The sequence below is a fragment of the Limanda limanda genome, chromosome 3 (assembly GCF_963576545.1).
Source record: "Limanda limanda chromosome 3, fLimLim1.1, whole genome shotgun sequence".
Taxonomy (NCBI): domain Eukaryota; kingdom Metazoa; phylum Chordata; class Actinopteri; order Pleuronectiformes; family Pleuronectidae; genus Limanda; species Limanda limanda.
Window position 1 is genome coordinate 5,058,604 of NC_083638.1, and position 21,417 is coordinate 5,080,020.

Genomic DNA, 21,417 nt, shown 5'->3' on the forward strand with positions numbered 1-21,417 from the left:
CAAGAAAGTTAAACCAGATATGACCCCTTTGAGAGTGTTCCCCCAGTCAGTCCGGGTTGAATGAGTGTGTGGGAGATGAGAGGGTTCCTGCCTGCTGTGTCACACTGGACCTCCTTCTTCTTCTACAGTCCCCTCCTACTTCCACAAGATATAGGCAGCGCTTTAACTTAGACTGGGAGTCAATCAGAGTGGGATCTTTAACTCTGCCCTCCACTGGGTCTCTCTGCCTCAGCCCACCACATACACATTCACAGCAGTTCACACTCACACACGCACACACACACACACTTTCACACACACATGCACATGCACGCTTGCACCGGCAAACATATGGAGTACTACTGCTTCATCCTGCTCTGGATCTGCAGCCAGCAGTTAGGTGAGTGAAAGGTGTTTATGTATGTGTGTTATTGTTTAAGTGACTGTGTGTATATGTGTGTTTGGCTTTGCTTTGATTGTGTTGTGCTGATGTATGAATCTGACTGTCTTTCCCTCTCTGGAAAGTATTATAAAGCCGCAATAACTGTTAATTATACTCTGACCAGTGCCAACAGACACAGGAAACTTTGTTGGTTTTTCAAAGCTTGACACAAATAGCTAGAGGGAAAAAGTGAGAAGAAGTGACACTGAACTACTTTGTATTTGAAAGTTGAACATGCAAAAATATTCTGCACTTTAAGTCACAGTAATAGAGTGAGAAGTGAAATGATGGCTGTCCAGTTAATGTCACCTTAATTTGACATCCTGATCCAGCATCATGATGAAGAGCCAGGAAGGCAGAGCTCTAGACTGAAGGATGTGTTGTCACCCTCAGCTCTACAGAGGTGCTGTCCCTCAAATATTCTCTACAGTGAAATGTGATAATATCTGTTCACCCACAACTTTCCAGCAACTGGACAGTAATTGGTGCGGAGCCAGTGCTGTGTTCAATTACTAGTGAAATCACTATAGCAGTGACAAGTCGTCTGCATGAGAGAAAGGGAGAGAGAGGCAAAATTCTGAATCAAGTATTCAGTGCATGTGCAAATATATATAATATAAATATAATATCAAACCTAATGCATTTCACACATTGAAAATTCAGTAACAAAGTGAAGTAGCTGGTTTCGCGCTACAGCCAAATTCTCTATAGGGTCGAGTTTTAAACTGTGAAGCTGTTAACTGTAACCACAAAGTTTAAATGCATTACAGTGTGTTGGCCAACATTTCCATAAAATGCGGTGCGCACATTGTCATTATGGCTGCATATGAACATTATGTTTTCCAGATTTTTTCGAAAGCATTATTCGCTCCTTTTCCATTAAGCTCCATCATCCCGAGGTAATGCCCAAGGCTCATCATAAGGCTGCGATCTTTTTATAAGTGGTATTTCATTAATCCTGAATTTGGTTCGGTAAATAAAAGGCGTGGGGGGAAAGGAAATCTGTAATGTAAATATTTGGTTTGATTTTGGAATTTGTTGGAACTCACTTTTGGCCCGATGCCACAGTGAGGGAGACACTGACCTTGAAGCTGGAGTCTGCGGAGAGAAGATTTGATTCTGGCTGTGGTGGGAGATGTTTTTGGCAGGCACACAAGGGGGAGGTTGCATTTAAATCTGTTGTTTGAGTGAAATCCTGGGACTTCTGGACCAATGATCCCATTCCTGATAAGTGTGAGTAGAACCATGTCCTATAGCTCATCTATATGAGGTGGAAACAGCTGGAGAGCTTCTCCTGCCAAAAATACCTTTTGACATGTAAATATAGCCTATTATTCTTATTTATCCATGATATAACGCTGCCCTTTTCCATACATTAATCAGACATGTCCTCATAAGCACTGTTCCTGCAGTATATTAAAGGGATTTTACTGATGTGAATTTCTCATAGACACTTAACATAGTTACTCAATACAGGGGGGAGGGGGGGGGTGAACTGACCCTAACCCTAACCTTCATATGAAATAGCCATTACTGGAGTCCCCTTGAAATACAAAACCCATGGTCCATTAGTCAAAAGTTACAGTAAGCCACCATCTGACTGGATTGATTAAACAAATAAAACTTTATAAAGTGTTGTGATAGTTAATGTAGAGGCCAAATCCATTGTTCCCCAATGAGTAAGAGTCAAATGAATGGTCCCACTTACATCATGGCCACTTCCCAGTGGAAAGTCTTTTTGTTTCATCATCCTCTCTGTTTCACCACTGAGTCATTTGATACCGTGGCACAAAGCTAAATGAAGAGAGCCCTAGTATTTATATCTGACTCATTGTTGCCAACTGTGCATCATATTTATCTGTCTACTACGAGCTGCATTTGCTGCTTTTTGCCTCTAGGGGCCAGATAAACTCCAAAGCAAAACGTCAAACATTCTGTCCTTTCATAATATCATATTTTTTATTTGTCTCATCTGTCGTATTCTTTTTAAATGATGGCAGATGTTTGTGCTGTGTCAGGTGCCTTTTTTTCATCTCTGTGTCCAGATCTATTTTTAAAAGTGAGTCCCATCTGTTAGAATCATAGATCTTGGTCATTTGGAGCCAGTGTCTACACAAAATTGTGTGATGGAGCAACTGTATCAATGTCCAGTCGTAACACACGTGCTTAACCCTTTAAGAATCAGCTGTCAATCATGATGTTTCGTTCCATTTGTTTTCGTTTTTAACTAATTGAAAGCAAACTTACCATAAAAAGAACACTTAAACAAAAGTGGGATAAGTACTACCTTAACTTACAGAAAACATCTTTATGTATTTTGACTTTAGTTTGGTTCCTGTCCCATAGCTTAAAGGGACTCTTACCTTTGTTGCATTTTTACACTTTTTTTGGATAAGGTTAAATTGGTATTAATAAGGTAATGACACTCTAAAATGCAAGACAGACCCACCAGGAGTAAAAACAAACAATTATTTCACTCTCATAATATTTAGTGAAAACTTCAACCAATAAAATTCTTCGGACCGAAGGACCTTATTGGCCGACAGACCTGTCTGTTTGCTGCATGGACATGCAGGTTTTCCGTCTGCTTCTTGTGGCGCATTCGGGCCCGCGTCATCAAGGCATGTGAATGTAAATGTATATAACTTACCGAATCCATTGCTTTGGTAAACAAAAACTCTCGTGCGTGCGCGGAGGCAGTAATTGTAAGTCTGCTTGTAAATAAAGTTTCTTCAAAAAAACACCGCGGATGGGAACGAGGGGGTGGGGCATTGGAGGAAGGCGGGATGATTTGAATGTGCTGTAATTCTCAAATGCAACAAAGGTAAGAGTCCCTTTAACATAGAGGAGGTGGGATTTATGACCTATAGTGCAGCCTGCCACCAGGGGGCTTCACTTTTGGGGAGCTTCCATGTCCTCCATCTTTATATACAGTAAATGATCAGCATTTACTGACTTTTAATATGGAAGCAACCGATATCCAAGTAGTAGTTAAAGTTAAAATGTTTCATTACGATAAAGATTTATTGTTTGAATTAATGTCAGATCGTTGGGAAAATATCTGATCATTAATCAAGAGTAATTTAGTTTTGCAGCCTTTATATTTGAAGGCTGTTAAAAGTTTCAGGACCACAGTTAATATATCACTGGTCAAAAGAAATGAATCCTCCACCACCTAAATAAATCCACATCATGAAATAACAAGCTCACCACTCATTAACTATGCAAAGGTCTTGACACTGGCATGGAGCTGTGTGTGATAGCTGGTGGTTTACATCCTCCATTAAGCTGCCTCAGAGATGTGGTTTCATTCCCCTGGAGGTGCGTTTGTTGATTGTTAACCAGTGCCCAGTTGGCTGTTGTGTATTGGGAACATCTGGTTTTAGATACCCTGTGCTCCTCTGAGTATTTGCACTGGCGTGGGGTAACACCGATATAATGTGCCAAAATGTTTGAAAGTATATTGCCCACTGTGACGGATCTTTCCAGAGAGAAACCGCTGTAATGGAAAGTCAGAATGAATCAACGGACAGTACATTCTGTGGCGCTTGAGGTTCGCTTCACGTGGGGACTCTGTTATCATATTTGTTAGAAAGTTGCGCCACCGGCTGTGTAACACGGGCCAGATGCCGTCATAATGCAACGTCTTCAGAATCACATACCAGAACTGAAGATAAACAGACTAAAGAGCTGTAAAGAAGTGTGTTTTTCATAAATCCAAACCATCTCACAATGTATAATCTTCTGAAATTACTCCATTATGCATTTCTGATACGAGGACTGGTCCAAGCCAGCAGTTTGCACAATACCCCCCCAGGGCTGCTCTCTGTCAGTGTGTCTGTGGTGGAGCTCCTGCAGCTTGATGTTGATCCAGAGGCAGCAGCGGGCCTAATGTGGGTCACACCGGCAGCCACCGGCCTGAGGTTTATTTATCTGGGCATGGAAGCCGGTACACAGGAAACTCAGCAGGAATCCAACACTGCGTTAGAAGCTGCTGATATTACTGGGAATATTAAATTGCTCTGCTACATTAGTAGAAATGGAAACTGGATCACCTCCATTCTCATGCTTTTTCCACCCGGACACTTTCCCCTGTGCCCGTCTTAGCCTTTGCTCATTTCTTGGCCAGGCTTCAGCTTTTCTGAGATCGCATCTTGGGAAATTTATCGTGCACACTTAGAAGTCATCCTAGCATTAAATCAGCTTCTATACTGGGATATTTACGTGGCTCCAGTTGAACAGCAATGGATGCCAGGCAGATACAGCTCACTACCCTCCATTTGTAAAATAGTCACCTACTGTTATTTTTATTTTTTTTTGTACACCTATCTGCTCCCAACCATCTATATTTCAGCCACCGCTTTCATGTTTACTAGACAAACAGAAACTTTAGGAAGAAGTCTGGTGGCAAGATGAAAGACCCATTGAACATGTGATCCATTCATTCTACAGGAAATGAGCAAAGTGGAGCATGTGTCAATATTTACATGAAGTCCCTGCATGGCAGAGATGCCTATTTAGTTTAATGGAGGTTTTCATGAAACAGAACAAACGCTCTGTGGTTTGTGTCAATCAAGGTGTGATATACTCCTGGACACATGGCAGTCAAAGATGAATGACTCCTTCACTCTGTGGCTGTCACTTCACTCACTAATGTCCTGTGGTAACATTGTGGCACAGTTGTGTGGATGGTGCCTGCAGCCTGAAAACTCTCTGTTTCAGTCCACAATCCATGGAAAGTTGCTGAAGAACAGCAGGAGAAAATGCTTGGTTTGCTCTCTGTTTACACAATCTGTTAACTCTCCTAAATAGTCCCTATCTGAGGAATGTTGACGATGTTGCATTTTTGTTAAATGACGATTTTTCTGAGAGTGTACAGCTGCACAAGTCAAATAGAAGCAACTACACACCCAAACAAATTCATCTTATCTTCTATGCAACATAATTGTTCTGAGTTCAGCTCTACATTGTATTTTGAACCATGACTGATCATAACATGGGATATGTTCATAACATAATCAAATTTTAATCATTTTAATCCTTAGAAATACACATTATAATGTTATAATACAACCCAACAAAATGTAAAAGTGAACCATAAGATATTGAAGTTGGTTCTGCAGTTTTTATGACCTCAGCAATTGCCCTAGAGAAGTTTAAACAGTAAATTGTGCAAATCTGGTAGATGACACAAATATTTATCATCAGTTATTTACCACTTTCTCTCTTGTGTAGCCTTTCCCCCCAAATAGGCTGTGATCCATTTTCCCTTTCAATCCATCCAACCATACGCTCATCATTCAATTCCTAACCAGGACATTTTTACTTGATTTTAATATCAACATTGTGGGTGCAGAGTGCAAGTAGCTCAGCTATAGCTGTAGGAGGAGGAGAAACGCTATTAGCAGAGCTTTCCAAAGGTAATAAATCCATGACATATTATACGTACTATATATGATATATAACAGGGCTCCAGAGTAACTCCTAACATTCGTTGCACTGGTATGTCAAACCTTTTATTTAGATGCACCAGCACATAATTTACGTGCACCTTCAATTTTTCACTGCTCCTTTTGGCACCCCAATAATACCCCATTATACCTTTTCTTGACAGTTCCCATATGCATTGGTGATTTCTTAACTGGGGCAGGGTCTCGCCCATAGACTGTATATAGGGTCTCGCCACAGATTTCCCAAATCAAATCTGATTCCGTTTCACAAGGTCTTGATTAGACTTCTGTTTTGATTCAATATTGCTTCAGTTAAAGATATTTCATTGTACAATATGTGCCTCATAAACTCTGGAGCGAATCAAACAAACACAAAGTAAACTTCCGTTCTGTTCAGGTCCTAATAACATGTGATTAGAGTTGGTGTTACTGTTTATTATTAAAGTGTAAAGTGAGCTCAGGTCAGCTGGAGTGTGGAGGGAGGACACCCGGACAGGAGACACTAATACTCATATGAACCAACCGCTGCTTCTGCCCTGATCCTGGAGCAGTGTTACAACCTGCACGACACTTCACTTCTCTCATCATGACAACCTGGCTCTTTGATTTGAGCCCATCTGTGCTTTGTTGTGAGCTAAATTGAATTAGATGGTTTCTAACTGTGTCAAGCAGTCACTCACCTTGTGTTAAACTGTTATTCCCCTCGCAGTGGAAAAAAAAGGGCTCACAGGGTTTGACATGACCTCGGAGCCTAACAGATGGGGAGTGAGCTGTGAGCGGGGACTTTTAGCGATGGAATGAATATGTCCAGCAGTGGGGGGTCTGGTGGTGGTTAAAAGCAGAGGCCCCTGTGCTCTGAGTTCAGCTGTGCAGCTCAAACTGTGAGAAAACACTTTTTCACTCAATAGTCTCCAACTTTAACAGGTCAACCCACAATAAAGTATACTTCACTTTCCCCTCATCCGTTCCTGTCCTTCAAACATCTTTCCCGAAATCTGAGTTGGTATATTCAGGGATTTAAAGGCTCATTGAGCTCTAGCGTGGAGATCAACATGATCACTGACCTAACAGGAGCTGAAACATCAATGACGCCAATCAACTGACATTTTACTGTTAGTCTGGAAACTGGTGAAAACGGAGGATCAGCAGGGGATTAAGCTTAAGACAGATGAACGGAGAGAGATGGATAGGAGAAGAGGAGAGTGGCAGACGATTACACATTTTCCGTCTTCTCCTCTGCCAAAAAGTAAATCCTATCACCTCCATGTCCTCGCACAGTCTTCATGTTGTCATGGAAATTTAAAGCCAAATGAAGCTGTCCCTGCCACAATGGGGGGACTTGGTGTCATGCAAAGTCTGACAAATACCTTCTCTGACTGGTATTTTAATTGAAAGCAGACTTTCACTGCTGGTAAGATTTAAGGTTAAGAACACAATTAGGAGAACAGATGTTTTGATCAGGTCCGATATTAGCTTATACTTTGTACCCTTTGTCCACAGGTCAAGTTAAACTTCACCCGTTCTCAATTCCAACAACAACACAGAACTCTTTGCTGGGTCTCTTTAATGATCTCATTATTGAAATGGAAAAATATTAGCCTCTGATATAGGGCACTTTCACTTTGTTTCTACTTTGTTTGGTCCAGACCTCTAGACTATTCAGTTCAGTCAGAACCAAAACAGCAGGTGTACGGATCAACGGAACAAAAATTAGCTCCAACTGAGACATGGGTCGTTTTTATTTATTTTTTATAGTTCAGACTTTCAGAGCAATTGTAGGAAACCTCGACAGCATTAAATAATAAAAGAGGAAGAAGAAGAAGCAGCTTGCAGGATAACTGAATCAAATTACAATGTTACAGAGACCTGAACCTGAATTGGTGTGTTCCTTGGACCAAACTTCAGGCGTTAAAGTAGCCATAGTGTAGGGTTTTTCTAATTTCTTCATACGTCCTGCAGCTCCTGCAGCTGCCTCACCTTTAAAGCGTAAAGAACAGATCCGTCATCTCTGTTGTAGACTTCTAGCATGTGTATGTTGTGATGAGTCATGCCAGAAGATTAGTCATTTTCATACTATGCTGCTTAACCAAAACCACTCTGGCTCCGCAAATGTCTGATGGAAGAATATCAGTCAAATGTGACAACAACACAGCTGCTCTGCTCACACAATTAATTTCTGTTTCCTCTGTGGGAAGTCGGTGTTTAAACTGCCGCAGGAGGACAAACAGACACGGGACACGGTCGGGATATGTTCAGGGTTGAGTGAGGAGGACTTGCCGCTATTTGGTTCACTTGAGCCAAATGCTCATGTCTAATCAGTGTTGATGTAATTTGTGTTTCTTTTAGTACAAACATCCATAAAACAAGCTCAGATACACCACCTGCTAGTGAGAACTAGATGTTGTATACAGATCATACTAATACTGTAGAACTACTGAACCTGGCATTACAATTAGGAATGTGAAGCTCTTCTTTCCGTGCTGATGAAAACTTGTCTTTTCTTTTCTTCAAGGATTCCATGACTGCTTCAATATTGACGTGAAGAAACACAGGATAATTAAAGGCCCTAAACAAGCCCAGTTTGGATACACTGTGCAGCAGCATGTGGGGGCTGGAGGAGAAAAGTGGTAAGAGACTCCAATTATTTACACACTGCTGCTTTGATAAATATTGAAGGTTAATAATGATTTGAAGCTGAATTTATGTTTGCCCATGTCCCATCCTGCCACCAAGTTTCAATGAAGTAGTTTTCTTGTAGTAGTTGTGTAATCTTGCTGACGGACAAATAGCAGAGAAAACTAGTTGTAAGAAAAGTGTTGTTATAAGTATAGTTTTTAGAATATTAAGTTGCAGGAGCACCAAATGTGTACAATGTTCAAAACAATGGATCAATTATGCAGTAACAATTTGTTCAAATACTTCTTTGTGCAGACAGCATGAACTTTCAAGGCTTAGTTCCCTTCCATTGCTGCTGTAAATCTGTAAATTAATTCCTGATGGATGTCTGATTTCTATAAAAACTAATTAATTTGAATTAATTTGGAAAATGTTCCATTCTTTAAAGTCAAGCAATTGAGTTGTTTTGAAAATCCCTCACTGTTAGCAATCTCCCAATTCATCCTGGATCAAATAAATTCAACATTAATTTCTGTGATCGCAAACTATTCCTCCGACTTCAAGTGAGCTCATCGGGCCAATTATGTGTCAGCGACTAATAGACCTTTCAGTTTTCCAGCAACTGGAAAAACTGCTGTATTGACCGAATTCCAGCTTCCAACTCCACAAGTACTTGAAGTGAAGTGTCAACTTTTATCATCTGTGTTTTATGGCCTAAAACATCTGTATGTCTTATTGTGATGCATATTTATTTGAGTTTCTGGGAGTCTGCCAGAGTTTACATCAGTGAGCAAGTGCATTACGACTGTAAAACACGTGCTGACAAGGTGTAGTGCTGAGAGACTGACTTGGCTGCGAGACGATAGGATGTCTCCATTTATCCCCGGAAAGATCTATTGTGTCTCTCCTGTGATGTGCAAAGTTTCCTACTGTAATTTGTGCTCGCAGAAAAAAACTGTATAGTCCTGAGCAGGATACCTCACATTCATCATCTTACCTCATAGCACAAGAGGACTCCTGACGCACGTTATTATTATGCCAACTGGCACCGAGCTGGGGCCAAAATTTGTTTCTGGCTTCCCCAATATGTCTGGTTGGGAGCACTGTACTTTGACAGAGTTCAAGCACTGCTGCTGTGCTGTGCGTGTGAGTGTGAGAGTGTGTGTGTTTAAATCATTAGTTCTGTCTATATATTTATATTTATTTTAATGTGGCATGCAGACTGGCTTCATTAAGTATATTTTGGCTTTGGCTGTTTCTTTAAATGTTAAAAACAACTTTTATTTACAAATTCCTGGCAAATTGCTTCCTGTTGTTGTGTAAATAGTGAAGTGGTCTTCTGAGTACCTTCATTTAAGGATGGAGGTTGATGCAAAACATCCTGTGTCCTTCCAACACTCAACTTTGTTTATATCCTGCAAGTTGAATTAAATAATGATCAGACCTTTACTTATTCATACCATAAACTGAATATATGAACTGAATATGATATGACGATCAGACGTAGGCCTGTATTTGGACTCTACCTCCAAATAAGCAAGATGGCTGCATTAGTAACGTGGATATTCTGGCTTGATTTTTGGATAGTGGGAGAAAGTGGAGACGCGTGGTCCATCTTTATATTACAGTCTATGCTTTGTAAACACACTTACTGCTGCCTTAGGCAATCAATTACATACAAGTAAACTTTGCAAGCACTGAACCCCACCACCTTGTGACTGGTAGTTTAACTTTGACAAGACAAATATGCCCGGTGGTGCCTCTCCATTCTACATTGTCCTTAGAGAAATGCATAAACCTTCTAAATATAGCCAACAGGAAAATGTGGACATTCTAACAAACGCTTTACATCGAGTGCTGTATGGTTAAACATAATGAAACCTATTTATATGCAGTAAATAACATTCTGTGCTGATTATTTTTACTATTCTATTGGCAAGTTATCCATCACCCTGGAGCAAGACATGAGGCCTAGTGTGTATGTGTGTGTGGACGTGGAAGAGAGAGAGTATTGGATTCACATAACGATGCTTTGGGATATTTAGCTTGGCAGTGAAAGAAGTCTATTCTGCTCGTCGATAAAATGCCAGGTGACCGAAAAGCTAGAAAAACTCGTGTGTGTGTGTGTGTGTGTGTGTGTGTGTTGATGCAGTCTGGACTTCATTCCTTTGTGAGGCCCAGTTTGAGCCTTTAACCATGAGAGTGACACATGTTTGGAAAGTGTAATTTCCTCACAGGGTAATTTTAGGTTTAAAGCCTCCACACACCTTTAGTTTGATTATAGCTCCAGCTCTTCTGTTTATTTCAAAGCACCTGTTTGGTTGGGATGACTTGTTGACGTGTAATCAGTCGTATTGGCACTCAGGGTTTCGTGACTTCATACATTCCCTCCATATAGTACCACCATAGACTAGCTCTAATCATCCAGAGTCATTAAAAACAGTTGTGTGGCTGAGCTGAAGCTTTGAGTTTTAGGGTTAAGGTTCTGATGCTTAAAGGGAAAAAACCAACAGTCTGTGCCAAAGATGTTGAGAAACTATTAAAGCAGCCACACTGTTAGAGTCAGTGATGTTTCTTCATTATAATGAACACAGGATCTGTGGTAAATGAATGAGGCCACAGAAGAAACACCATCCTGCCGTCATAAATACTCTACAGCTGAAAGTAATCCCCCAGAAATGCTTGTGATTTAGTTGCAAAACGTGAACAAGAATAAATGCACAGTAACTTAAGTCTTTCTAGATATTTAAATTCATGAATACTGTTGTTAAAGATTTGGTTCTTCAGTAGGAGCCACTCACAGGTCTGGGAAGTCAGAAGAATTGAGGTCTAAAGACCACATGGTTCATTTTTAGTCTTCTCTTGTAATTTTGACTATCCATTGAGGAATAGATTCATGGCTAAGGAATGCAAAGGCATTTCCTTTGTGAACTAGAGGGGACAACAACAACATATATGAAGTGTGAAGTTTCAAACTAGCAGAAGATACCAACCCACAGAAGTCGAAGGTCCCACATGACAGCGACACTGGTCATGTCAAATCCAACTTCTTTACCATTCCGAGCTGTCGGCCAACCTCTACTTGAACTGAAAAGGTCTGATGAGGCTGACATGTGTGGAACAAAGGTCACCAGAGACACGGCCTGAACTGAAGTAAATGTCTGAGAAGGAGGTGAAAACTTCCGCAGTGGAAGAATAGTGGAGCACAGATCGTGCATACAGCAAACTGCCAAATGGAGCTATAGGGACCAGGAGCTTGGCATCTTTATTAGGTGCTCAAATGTCGTCTATAAATTCACATTTTTCATAAGTAATAGAAATTATATTTCTATATTGGTGCAATACAATATACTGCCCTAGCCCAACCTTCTGCGATCTACAGTGCTGAGTCTCCCACTGTTTTTTAAACTTGGGTGATGACTCGTCTGTCTGCTCGCTAGACAACTTACTCACCCAGCTGACTTCAGGTCTGTACAGTGCAGTGCAGCAGGATGCTTCAGGTCTGGGTGTGTGAACACACAGCTGCATTCGCATAATCAAGCAAGCCTGTATGTTTGTGTGTGTGTCTGTGGGAGTGTGCATAGTCAGACAGTTCACAGCAGGACGAAGGAATGTCCCAGCATCTGGGGATCCATGGGAAAATAACACATTATCAATTTAAATTTTTTTGTGTTTCTTTATTTTACTCCCACTGAATTTCTAACAGTCAATTCTGACTAAGTCAATCGTCCTGTTGTTCAGGATATTGTTACCTCATATAAAGAATGAGAGCATTTGTTTAACAGTTAGAACCATTTTATCAAAGGGCCCTGGTTTCTGCATTCGAATTGCATTTTAGTTAGTCACTATTTCTGGATAACAAATGTGTGCAGTAAAAATGAGATGAATTGTAGTAGAAGAATGCAATACACAGAACAGAGATGGTTATTTTCCATCACTACCAGATCAGTGGGTCTTTGTTGTGGAGTTGTGTCTGGGACACAGACAGTGATGAATGTAACTTTAATTAACTACATTACATGTTTCTTTCAACCTAAAAGTGCTGATAAAGCAGATATTTCTGCACACAAGGACAGAATTTGGTCTTTTTCTGTTTCGAGTCAATGAAAAATCCAACTTTGAAGTTACAGACAACAACTCTGCAGCGAGACATGTGCTCGCCAAGTGTCAGCACTTCAGGGGGGTTTTCTCGCTGATTGTCTGGTTTTGTGTGTTTATCTGAAGGGCTGACTAATTGTGTTCACTGGAAATGTGAATTCTCTTGTACACAGAGATAAATAGATGGGGGGGGGGGGGGGGAGGCAAGAGACACAAAGGAAAGTAGGGAAAACACCACAAGAGAAACTGGAACACACTTGGATTAGCCTGTTAGATAAACTGTTTTTCAATTCTACTATAAACTGAAGAAAACACTCTTTGTTGCCACTGACCATCGATGTTTTTACTTTCTAACCTCCACTCTTCCTTTCACCTCAATTGAGCTTTCAAGAGTATTTAAATTTGTACCAACGCTGCCTGTGAGAATCTGTGCCAACCTTCAGCACTGTCAATTTTTCCAGAATTCTCTGATTTCTCAAAACCCCTCGGCTCTGTTTGGATAGGAACAGGATCACAGATGGAAAGTGACTCTGTATAACAAAAAGTAAAAAATAAGAATTATACGAATATATGACCCGTTCTTCATGTAAGGCAGGCACGCAGCGAAAAGGATTTCTATCAGGAAAAGTAGGGAAGAAAAATAGTATTTGCTGACTCTAGTATTACAAGAGCTTTCGTAAATCTGCAATATTAAAACAGTGTGGAAAAGAAAGCTTGCCTGAGTCCTAAGATTGTAAAATATTTAGTTATTTAGATTTCTAGATGTTGAGAGGACTGTTGACAGCTTCTATCTGTGGCTGCCGATGGGGCCGTCAAGCTCAGGAAAGGTCACTGTGTCAAGAATGTATGATTTCCTCACGTGTCCAGGCAGCGATGAGGTGCTCTAAACACTCTGCGAGGGCAAAGCAGACTCTGTGGGGAGCTGGGAAGAGGCCACATCACTTCCAATGGGCAAATAGCTCGGGCCTTTCAACTTGATGGGACACACGGACCTGCGTGATACTCCCACTTTCTATTTCCACTGTTTATTTTTCGATTCTTCTCAGTGGAGACTTGACCTTTGCTCTTTCCCTCAGTTATAAGTTGCCCGCCACGAAGGACTACTGGGATTCAGTGAAGTCTTTCACCACTTGCGTTAAATAGTGTTTCCCTTTATTTGGCCTGTGTGTGGAGCTACAAAGAAAAGTGTTTTTACACCTACTGAGATCGTTGGGAAAACGAAACTTGATCTATCTAACTTGAGTTGAGACACAACAGTTGTGTTATTGTAACGTCTACGCGAGTATTCAAGATACAAAGAGATGCTTGTTATGGAGCTTAGAAAAAATGAAAACAAGATTACACAATAAAAAAGGGGATCAACAGTCTAAAGTATGATTGCAGCTCTGTGCACACTCTCAATGTCAAGGGGGTTAGGGTGTGGTTGTGCTAACTTTAGGTTTGATGGTTACCATTCTCACTATCTTAGTTTGAAATGTTAGCGTGCTAGTGGCAGAAACATAATGTATAGCTAAGGACTGTGATATTGCCACCTTGCAGTTTTGCAGGTACAGCACTTGGTTATTGATCAAACTATTGTACATATTAAAATGTTTACCTGATCATTTTTACTGAGCTCAACTTGAATGTTTGATGACAGTACATTCAATTAAGGGGATAAAGTCAGCAGGGACCATTACCGTATTTATTCAATCTAATGAATGTGATGGACCCACCAACTGCCATAACTTAAAATATTACTTAAAATAAAATATAGAGAGCTTGACATTCCAGCTGAGAACCATTAAAAGGCTTTGTGGGTCAATGAGTGCTTGTAAACCTCTTCTAATAAACCTATGACATAGTACAACTCAAGTAAAACAGGCACATTAATTCATATTTTTGGAAAAATAACTATGTGACCATACAATTGGCTTGAATCTGTGGCTGCATGGACAATAAAAAATATTTCCATTAAGTCAGACGAATGGAATGTGATGAGCAAGCACAACATTGCAGTAGCACACTTTGTGTTTGTGACGAGGATGTGGTTTTATAGCGTATACATCTCCTTCCAAATATGAAAAACAATACAACATTAATGACAGCCTGGGCTTGGGGATGGCGCTTCCTCAAACCCCCAAAATCCTCAACACTGGTAACCAATGGTAAAAATGGTCAATGTATTCATGTTGGGTCAAGTAATTTCTTTCAGCATTCGACCCAAATCAGCTCTGGAACATGATCGTTTAAACAGCTTCTGGTGAAATTCCGGAGGTACCGAGGCAGGAGTCCAGGTCAAAGGGAACAATGGTTCCTTTTCATCAAGGTATCCTGACCTGAACTCCTGCCGCAGCGTCCTCTTGCCAACGGATAGCAGTAACTGCAGTAATAATCATGATATTATTGATAGTTATGGAACTACTCTTTACTCTGCTGGAGCAAATTGCGGTGAAAATGACTTCCAGTGTCTGTGAGACTTTAAGAGTTGGCTTCAGGAGCAATAACACTGAGGCCCACTTCCATATGAGTTGCTCTTTGATGTGACGTGATGGACTGTTTCAACAACATTTCCTCTTGACCTCAAAGGCTGCCGTAAAGTTACGTCATTGCTGGTAGGATTCTATGAATGTGTCCTGAATATACCTTTGCGTTATATGTCCAGCTGAGCTAAAGGAAATTCACAAATACAGATGGTTCTCGACCTTAGTTGCAAAGTGAGTAAAACGATGGTCCACTTTGACGTTTTAATGCTTTTGTTGAGTACAAGGCCTAAATGTCTTTTCAGCCTGAGCTCTTGAGACTCATTTGCAAAAGAAAACAATTTCTGTTTTAGATATAGAAGGAACTCCTCTCGTCTGGCTGACAGTCAACTCTTATCTGTTGTTGTGTCAGTAAATTAAAGTAGAATGCCACTTGTCTCTGAGCCTACTTTGTACATTACAACCCCTGGATCACCCTTTACTCTGAAATCATATCCAGTTTTGTCATGCTAACCTCTCAATAGAAGACATAATCTACAGACTTTTCCAGCTAAATATTTAAAAGAAGTAATTGTTAAGGACATTGGAGCAGTTAAGAAACTGCAGGGACCACGAGTCGGAAATAAAACTCCTCAATTTAAAGATCTGTCTCTCTTTATTTGGAAGGCTCTGACCCTAGAGGGCCACGCAGGAGGTTTGCCCGTGATCTGCTTTTACAACAAAGCAGTGTTGAGTGTCTTTCCTTTGGGTCACAACTGACCTGGGAGTTGTTCCTTTGCTCGCTGCCTTCCCAGGGAGTTTCACTTGGACACCAGTGTTGTTTAAATTCCTGGTTGACCTGCTGTGTTTACTGAAGCGTTGCCAAGAATGTGATTAGTCTAGAACGGCCAACAACTAGCCATTGAATTCTTGAATTACACTAGAGAGACAAACAACTGTGTCACGTTATCTGCTGAGATACTGTATGTTAACACCTAAGGCAGTTGGACTTTACATCTTGTGATAGTACAGAGTTGAATTGGTAAACAATCTAATCTTAAGACTTCAGATGGTCAACAAATAATCGATTCAAATAACTGAACCTAAGGATAATGTCAGTTATGAAAGTAGCAGCTTTGTGTTTCATGTAAATAACTCAAAGATTTATTATCTCTGTTATACATGTGAGTTACGGTTCCCTTTAAGGCCTTTATACCATCCATCAGTCCTGAAGAAGATGCACCAGACAACTTTAGAGTCCCCATCACCTTAAGTTCCCTAAAAGCTTTGAGGGACATTTATAAGACCTCACTGCCCTGCACAGGAACCCCACCGTTAAGTGCTGGACTGACTCCACTGTGTCATGTGAAAGGAATGTCCAGCACTCAGCAGTGATATTGGAGGAAATTTAAATCCCATCGTGGTTTATAACTCCTCTGATTATGTTTCAGTTTAAATGGGATTTCTCTCTGTGGTCCCAATGTGAAGATCATTGTAGCTTCTGTCCAGCAGCAGTTTTCTGTCTTCTGTATTTTGAATCAGCAGTTCTTGGAGGAGACCTCTGATCCGGTGTCGATGTCACAGCAGATTGAAGCTTAAAATAGAGGAAATGGTAGAAATATGACAAAGCAAGTTTTGGTAATAATAATTATAGTATGATGATCATACTTTGCTTGGGGCCCCAAACAGCGTGGTCTAAGTGTGGCCTCATGTCCTCCTGCAGCAGCTGCAGGTTTTAAACCGGCTCTTTGCTACATGTCCTCCCAACTTTCTCTGCTTAATGACCCCAATTATCTTTAAAATACCATCATTGTACATATGTAATACTAGCACACAACCTGACCAATCAGCCACAACATTAAAACAGGTAAAAAGTGTATGATTATGGGACATATATGTGATTCCACATTCTGCTGATTAAGCTTAAGAAATAGGGTGGGATCAGATGAGTGGTTGTACTGGTCAGCTACTGGGTCTGACTGTGTGGAAATGTTTATGACAGTGAAGTCTAGTGCTACTAGACATTATTAAACATGTGTTGTTATCCTCCTTTGGATAAATAAAGGTTTCAGATCTTCCTGGTTGGCCCATGTGTTTTGTCTGGGTTACTGGTGTCAACAGTCACACTCCTATTCCCTCAGAGAATTAGCTCCCGGGCAAAGACTTACTGCTCTTAAATGGAACAAAGGAAGGTTTCAGTCTGGCTCTATCATCACTATTCAACTGTTTATAGATGATAAATAAACAACTGCCTCCTTTTATTAAAGCAAACTTTATTACTGACATTATTTTGAAGTGATTCTCAGTTCTGTATTTTTGTTTTCTTTGCAGGTTATTAGTGGGAGCCCCGTATGAAATGAATGGCCCTTACCAGACAGGGGATGTGTATAAATGTTCACTGAGCAAAAGAACCAATGGCAACGGTTGCTCCAAGCTCAACTTAGGTATAGTACCACAAACAAAACTCTGCCAATGATGAATGTGCTGAGGATGTGTTTGCATGTGTGTTGTAGATGTGTCAGCATGTTCCTTTTTCCAGTAAACAGCACGGTGGCATGTGTGAGACATATAAGTGTTGTGACCATACCTATCATTCCACGTTTTACAATTATTTTTAAATGGTTTATGTATATTTCCACATGTGGGTGATGCCACACATCCCACCGCATGCTTCTTCATATGGGTTGCACATGTGTTGTGCTGCTAAGGTAGGCACATGAAGTTTTGTGAAGTAAACGTTTAGACCTGAGGATGTAGACACTGGCTTGGCTGCCCAGACAGCAATAACAAACCAAAGTTCCAGATGGTGGAACTTGTGTTTGCTCTCTGGAGGACGGTGCATGTATTTACGTGTGCATGAGTCTGTGTATCGAAGAGCATCTGAGTGAGATTCATTTTCCCTCAAGGAAGGATATCTCTGACCAACGTATCGGAGCGCAAAGACAAGATGAGGCTGGGGATGACGCTCACATCTAACGCCAAGGACAACAGCTTCGTGGTGAGAGCGGGTTTAAAACTTTCTCTTTGAGATATAACAGACTAATGGCCTGTTGCAGCAGAATCTTAGAGTAATTATGGACGCATTCGATGAAATAGCAATGGTCAATTTGGGGAAAAAAGGACTATCCCACAAGATTGTCTTTTGATTACATGGTTTTCAAACAGCCGACCTCCTTGCGGAAGTTGTCTGAGAGCTTGAACATAACTTTTTGTAATATGCTGAGGTCAGTAATGTTGCCTGCCTAAATGCTTTCCTTTATGTTTCAGGCCTGTGGGCCGCTGTGGTCCTACGAGTGCGGCAGCTCCTACTACAGCACAGGCATTTGCTCCCGAGTCAATGCGAGCTTCAAGTTCTCCAGAACGATCGCGCCTGCCTTTCAGAGTAAGATTTAAAGTGTCTTTTCTGTTTTACAAAGATTGATTCGTCACAGCAGAGGCTTATTTATTCATTTATGAGCATCTGGTTTTCTCCATGTTGAATCTCAGCTGCAAGTCTCATCTTTAAAACGTTTTTCAGGATGTGAGACCTATATGGACATAGTAATTGTTCTGGACGGCTCAAACTCCATCTACCCCTGGTATGAAGTGCAGGCTTTTCTCATCAACATCCTTCAGAAGTTTTATATTGGACCAGGTCAAATACAGGTGCGTAAGAAACGAAGGAAAACTTAAAGTAGATACGATATTGTATATTGGCAAAGCTCCTCGTTGGATTTATTGAAATATTGACTCTGATTTATATGTGTTGTTTCCTGGAGTCAGGTCGGAGTCGTTCAGTACGGTGAGAAGGTCGTTCACGAATTCAAACTCAGCGACTACAAGTCAGTTGAGGAAGTGGTGAAAAGAGCACGAAGCATCGACCAGCGGGGGGGCGAGGAGACCAACACGGCACTTGGCATCAACACAGCACGGTACAGTATCTCCTATTGTTCACATGAGCAGCTCTACTTCACTGCTCCTCCATCCTGTAACTCATTGCACTGAACAAATCCAAATGTGTCCACACAGCTCACAAGCTTTCAAACATGGAGGTCGACGCGGTGCCAAGAAGGTGATGATAGTCATAACTGACGGAGAGTCCCACGACAGTCCAGATCTCCAGCAGGCCATCGAGGACAGCGAGAAGGACGGAATCACACGTTATGCCATCGCTGTGAGTCTGCCAAACCTACTCTTCACCTGGCTTAGAGGGCTTACACTTTATTGGTTTTTCACTTGGTTTTCTCATGTCAAATAAAATGTCCCATGCAAGTATTAAAACACTGTAAACATTAATGTGATGACCTCATGGAGTTCAGTTAAAGCAAGTCTTTTAAGAGCTGAGTTTAAAACAGAGCCAAAGACACTGGGAGCCCTCCAAGAGCTCCAAGCATAATCTCACTTGAAGAGCAGTTAAAGGTGCAAATGATATCCTCCAGACCAGATGGTTTCTGGTTTGAGCGACTGCTGCTACAACTGATGGCAGACTTGTTTCCATCCAGTGGCTCAGCTGGGCAGAGACATCTGAACTGAAGCTCTAAAGTCGTTTGGTTGAAAACCCGCTGGCGTTGGTGAAAGCACTGGCATGGGTGTAAAATGTCAAACTTTTCTGAAACCTTCTGAGAGAGAGCTAATAATAACCTGTTATTGAGCTATTAAAATGTGATTGTATTAGATTGGATGGCACTAAAGAAACCTCATGCAAAATATCACAGCTCATCGTTGTTCTCACAGGTCCTCGGCTATTACAACCGTAGAGGAATAAACCCGGAGGCCTTCCTCAGTGAAATCAAGTACATCGCCAGCGACCCAGACGACAAACACTTCTTTAATGTGACGGACGAGTCAGCACTGAAGGACATTGTGGATGCTCTTGGAGAACGCATCTTCAGCTTGGAAGGTTTGGCAAGAAATTAATTTCCCTGCATGAAGTTGTTCTCACTGTACTTCATATTTTTTACTTTAACCCTAGGATACAGTGATTGTCTATGGGATCGAACAAACATCAAACAGAGATAAGCTTATCAATCAATGAGCTGTTTGACAGAAACCTTATCTACAACCATTTGAACAATTTATAAAGTTATTTATCAAGGAAAAATTACAAAAAATGGTTTTCTAATGTGACTTCTTCTCTTTTTTTTATCTTTGTAAACTCAATGCACTTAGGGTTTGGACTGCTGGTTGTTTAAATGATCACTTTGGGCTTTGGGTTATTATAATGGACATTTTCTCATAATATCTGACATTTAAGAGGCTAGATGATAATCAGATTAAATATGAACTGATTACGAAACTTATTATTTGTTGCAGCCCCAGTGGTGAACCCTAAAAATTAAGCGTGTTCCAACTTTTGCCTTAAAATATCTCAGAAAACTCAATAATGCTAAACATACCCTCCATGGGATTTCAATGCCATTCTTCTTAGAATATAATTGTGGTAGGAAGATTAGGTTTCTCTGCTGCCGCTGTGGTTCAAAACTCCTGAAGCCTGATTTGTTTACACAGGAACCAGTAAGAACGGGACAGCGTTTGGCCTCCAGATGGCTCAGGCTGGATTTTCCGCACACAACGTTGAGGTGAGTCTTGACTTTCGCTTCCACGTCACCTCATCCCATCTATAGACACCACACATTGTCTCAATTTCTGGTGCATCATGGCTTCCTCCCGCAACTTGCTATTTATCACTCTCCCGTCCCCCCTGAGGTTCCTGCTGTGTGGCCCCAGAGGATTAGGTAATCCTGATTTAGGAGCCCCTGACAGAAGAGACGGGCCTTTTTCCACTTCAACTGTGCACTGATGTTAAATGAGAAACCGCTTGTTCCCCAGGGAGACATATTAGTGAGAAGCTCGGACCAGGTTGAGACAGTCTTGCTTCAGAATGTGTCTTTTGTCTTTCCTGGAGATATTTGAACGTATCTCAGAGCAGACAGATGCAGGTGGGCTGCTTTCAAGGAGACACAGCTGGAGGAAGAAGAAAAGGCTCCTCTCTTCTGTTCCTGCTGTTCATTCCAATTCATCGATTACCATTCCTCACTTTGTAGCTCTTTCCAGATGTCTGCTAATGGAAATCCTTTCGTTTTCCGTTTCCCATTGACAGTGTGATTTATTGAGGGTGAAACAAATATATTCTATCTATCATGAAATATAAATAAAGCAGAAAGCAGAATATGCCACTGGGTGGTAGGACTGGTTGGAAATTCAGTCCCCAAGGTCAGATTCCAGAGATGCTCGACAACATCGACCTGCAGCGTCAAGAGTAAGATAAGTTCCTTGGAAGGAATGTCAGGGCCTTAAAGGAGGAAACAGTCCTAAAAGTCCAGATGGTTTTTCTGAATAAGATAAGTGCCAACTCTGAGGGCTGCTTATGTCATATAAGATCCAGACGTTTCATGCATCTGCAAACGAAGCA

The 21,417-nt window shown here is 41.1% G+C and overlaps 1 protein-coding gene across 1 annotated transcript in view; it reads left to right on the forward strand.

Moving 5' to 3' along the window:
- Positions 1–330: 330 nt before the first annotated feature.
- The window catches only part of itga11a (integrin, alpha 11a), a 42,747-nt gene continuing 21,660 nt past the window's right edge, over positions 331–21,417 (forward strand). The window contains exons 1-10 of the mRNA XM_061068245.1: positions 331–379; positions 8,384–8,498; positions 17,358–17,470; positions 17,933–18,021; positions 18,294–18,408; positions 18,544–18,671; positions 18,789–18,937; positions 19,035–19,179; positions 19,740–19,905; positions 20,514–20,584. Coding sequence (XP_060924228.1) covers positions 331–379; positions 8,384–8,498; positions 17,358–17,470; positions 17,933–18,021; positions 18,294–18,408; positions 18,544–18,671; positions 18,789–18,937; positions 19,035–19,179; positions 19,740–19,905; positions 20,514–20,584 — 1,140 coding nt within the window. The remainder of the gene's footprint in view (positions 380–8,383; positions 8,499–17,357; positions 17,471–17,932; positions 18,022–18,293; positions 18,409–18,543; positions 18,672–18,788; positions 18,938–19,034; positions 19,180–19,739; positions 19,906–20,513; positions 20,585–21,417) is intronic.